Consider the following 3776-nt stretch of genomic DNA (forward strand, 5'->3'; position numbering starts at 1 on the left):
CAAGTTATGGGGAAGTGTGGTCATGCTTAAAGATAGGCTGCAGATACAGGTGAACCTAGACAGGCTTGCAAATTGGGCAGACCAGAACCAGTTGAAGATCAACGCTGATGTTAAGTGCTCCACCTGGGGATGAACAATTCCCTGCACACCTACAGGCTTGGAAACGCCAACCTGACCAGCACAATGAATCCCCACTCTGCTCCAGGGTGCCCAGCTCCACTGTGTCCCTCTCTTCCCAGGTGACAGACATGATGCAGAAAGCTCTTTTTGACTTCCTGAAGCATCGCTTTGATGGCAGGTGAGGGATATCTCAGGCAGACAACTTAAGCCATGAGAGCATTGGTTGGGTCTGTGGCTCTCAGGCTTAGAAACTGGGTGTTGGGGGCATGCAAATAGGATGTGGAGGTTAACCCTGTCTATCATGCCTTCTTTCTCCCAAGTCACACTCGGAATCAGGACTGGAGAACACTGTGGTGGAGTAGGGGCTGGAGGTGGTGCACCTTCTGACTACTCTGTCCTGTCCTACTGGAGGTTGGGCTCCAGTTCCCAAACCTGTGGGCACAGTTGGACCCAATTCTTCTCCCCTGGATATCTAGAGACTACTGGTTCACTTAAATCCATGTTTCCTGGGGCAGCCCCGTGCCCAACAGCCATGGTGACAGGCTCCCTGAGAGACAATAAAATGAGAACCCAGTGCAGTGGGTCACATGCTCTTCCCCCAGCTGGAAATAGGATGCCACCTTCCAGGCAGAGACAACTCTTCGCCGTCCCTCACCCTTTCCAACTGAGGGCCTCATGGGCATACTGCAGGCAGGAGTGGAATCCCCCTGGCAGTATCCTGAAACTCATTTTGCAGGTGGAGAACCTGAGGCACAGCAACAAGGAGGCAGCTCACTCAAAATGGAGCCCCCACTGCCATTTTGCAATGCAGGACACTGAATACAAGAGATGCTGTGGCATTTTAATTAGAGTAGCTCCTGAGACCTGCTTTAATTAAAACGTGCCCCACCTCAACCCCAGAGCATGTGTATAGGCACTCCAGGAGTCCTGTTCTCTTGCTGCCTTTCCTATATGAAACAGGCAGCAGGAAGCAGTGCGGATGTGCAAGGGGAGGGCTGGAAAGAGAGTTCCCTTCATAGGTGACTGGGATTTGCATCCCCAGCTCTGGGCTACTGTAGAGTCACCTTATACAACCTCTAAGCAAGGGTCCCAGCTGTTAGGGGCAATGGCTGACCACCCATGCTCTCTCTTTCTGTCTCTCCTTTTCACACTCTCATTCCTCTCTCCTACACACACCCCTTCACCCCCCTCCATGTGCCTCCCAGGATCTCCATCACGCGGGTGACAGCCGACATCTCCCTGGCCAAGCGCTCCGTGCTGAATAACCCCAGCAAACACACCATCATCGAACGCTCCAGCACACGCTCCAGCCTGGGTAAGACAGGGGTGACTCCTGGGAGGGTGGGGAGGGAAGAGCCATGGATCTAACCCTTCCCACCCACCTCCCCCCTGCATGGTTATTTTGGAGGATGGTGTAGCATTAACCTCAGTTGCTTGGCCACTGGCATTGCTCTGAGGGCTTAAACCTTCAAAGCCTGCCTGCCTCCGATCTGTATCAGTTGGGAGCCACCTGCTTCCTCCTTTGCCCACCCCTGGAATTCCCACAATGCCTTGGGGCATGCCCCCCACCTCATGCCCTGTTGGCAAGGAACTCCTCACGCATGCTCCCCTCTTTGCCCACCCCTGCCCCTGGGCCAGGCCTTCCAGCTGTGCTCTTGCCTGCTTGTGCTGGGCTGAAAGAGGGACTGACCTAGAGATGCCACTTCCTTGGCATTGCTCATCCCCCTAGGCATGCTGGGATGCTTGGCAACACCAGGGCAGGCTCCCTCAGTGCACATTAGGATGTGATATGCCTGGACTGCCCCCCTTCCAGCAGAGCTGGGAAGAGGTGGGGGTTGTGTGCCTCATGGTAAACAATGCCATTTTTGCTGCCGTGCAGAAGGGGTGACTAATATGACTTGCTGACCTGCTGCTCCTGTGAGCCTGGCTGGGCGGGGGCAGGAGTCTGCTGCTCCGATGCCTGGGACCATCTTTGCTGCTGACAGTCCATTCAATTCACTCCTCTTTTTCCCCCCTCCCTTTCTTTTCTTTATTTTTCCTTTTATTTTTTTTCCTCCCCTCCGCGTGGCTTCCTTCCTTCCCTGCTCCTGATACAGATGTCTTGGGTATGTAGCCTTAACCTCTCGGGCACAGCACTCTAACCCTGTATGGGAGCCATTGCCAGCCACAGCATGGCAGGGACCGATGGGTAATACCCACTTCCCTAGCCACTGGAGAGTGAGATCTCAACCTGCTCCTTTCCCCTTCTCTTCTGGGATCTTCTTAGAGCACATAGCTGCTGGCAGTCAGTATCCCACAAACTCAGGGCAGCCAGAGCTGGAGTCTTGCTCCTTCCATGTGGCCCAGAGCCTGGGTGCTGGAAGGCAGCTGTCCCTTCCCTGTGGTCCTTCTGGTCTTGAAGACCAGGACTGATCTGAGGCTCTAGGATTAGAGACGAGCCCAATATGCTCAACCCAGGTACAGATGCCCCAGGGTCTGGGTTTTGGTTTGTCCCCTGCTGTGGTTCCTCCCCATCTCCTGCTCTATATAGCAGTGCACTTCCCCTGCCCAGGGATACCCAATAGACACAGGTCAGGTCTGTGTTCTCCAGGTCTCCCCTATTGCCCAGCCTGTGGCATAACTGGTGCAGTATCCTGGCTGTGGTGGGACTATTCCCAGCAATGGTGACACAGGAGCCACGTCTCACCAGCCAGGAAGGGGAGATGATGCTGCTGCATGGAAACCCAGGTGTCTCCCTCTGTGTCTAGGTGACACCACTGCCTTTGCCTTTGGGGAACATGGCCCCCAGTCCCTGGCTTCATGACTAGCCCCTACAACTGTCCCCCTCCATCTCTCCCTATACCCTCCCCATGGTCCCTGCCCCAACCCGTTATCATACCTGGCTCTTCCAAATTGCTCCCCCCCTACACACACATTGTACCTATTTCCTCCACCTCTCCATACTCTCCCCAACCTTTGTCCTGCTCCCCCCCAGCCCACTTCCAAGCTTCTCACTGTGTCTCTGCTCTGACAGCTGAGGTGCAGAGTGAGATTGAGCGCATTTTCGAACTGGCCCGGACCCTGCAGCTTGTGGCTCTTGATGCAGACACCATCAACCACCCAGCCCAGCTAGCCAAGACCTCACTGGCCCCCATCATTGTGTACATCAAGATCACCTCCCCTAAGGTGAGTGTGTTCCTCCCTGTGGGGCATGGAGCTGTGAGGCCCAGGACTCAGTGCACAGTGCCATTGGAATATGCACTTGCAGCCCCCAAACTGATGATGAGAAGCCTTGAAAATTAAGAGCTGGTCAGTATTGGAGCTGCTAATATCAGCACCCACAGCTGCTGTGTGGGTAATGAGAATTGTCTTCACCCCTGTGGTATGAGCAACTTTGACATGGATAAGTTACCATCCACTTCAGGGCTTCTGATGACGGGTCCTGGACTGGGCCTTTTCTTCATTGTGCCTGACACAGTTAAAGGCACTCCAATTAGTTACAAAGCTGTCAGTCTCAGTTACAGTGAGTGGGCCACTGGTTCTCAACCTCTTAGACTCAAAGCAGTCCTTGGAAAATGCCAGCTCTTCACTTTCACTTGGTTTGTGCCTATGAAACAATAATAGATCAGCTGTTCTGTTGTAAAGAACTCAGGAAGCCCACAGCAGGTCCAAATGGT

General features: G+C 54.0%; 1 protein-coding gene across 5 annotated transcripts in view; it reads left to right on the forward strand.

The window, feature by feature from the left end:
- The window catches only part of CACNB1 (calcium voltage-gated channel auxiliary subunit beta 1), a 39482-nt gene that overhangs the window by 24763 nt on the left and 10943 nt on the right, over window positions 1-3776 (forward strand). For 3 of the 5 annotated variants that reach the window (XM_019507432.1, XM_019507464.1, XM_019507455.1), the window contains exons 8-10: window positions 240-298; window positions 1326-1435; window positions 3134-3285. In XM_019507432.1, the coding sequence (XP_019362977.1) occupies window positions 240-298; window positions 1326-1435; window positions 3134-3285 (321 nt within the window). Of the gene's footprint in view, window positions 1-239; window positions 299-1325; window positions 1436-2216; window positions 2226-3133; window positions 3286-3776 lie in introns of all 5 variants that reach the window. The other 2 variants (XM_019507447.1, XM_019507441.1) reach the window with 1 other exon arrangement.

The sequence above is a fragment of the Gavialis gangeticus genome, unplaced genomic scaffold (assembly GCF_001723915.1).
Source record: "Gavialis gangeticus isolate Ggan-Ray unplaced genomic scaffold, GavGan_comp1, whole genome shotgun sequence".
Classification (NCBI taxonomy): domain Eukaryota; kingdom Metazoa; phylum Chordata; order Crocodylia; family Gavialidae; genus Gavialis; species Gavialis gangeticus.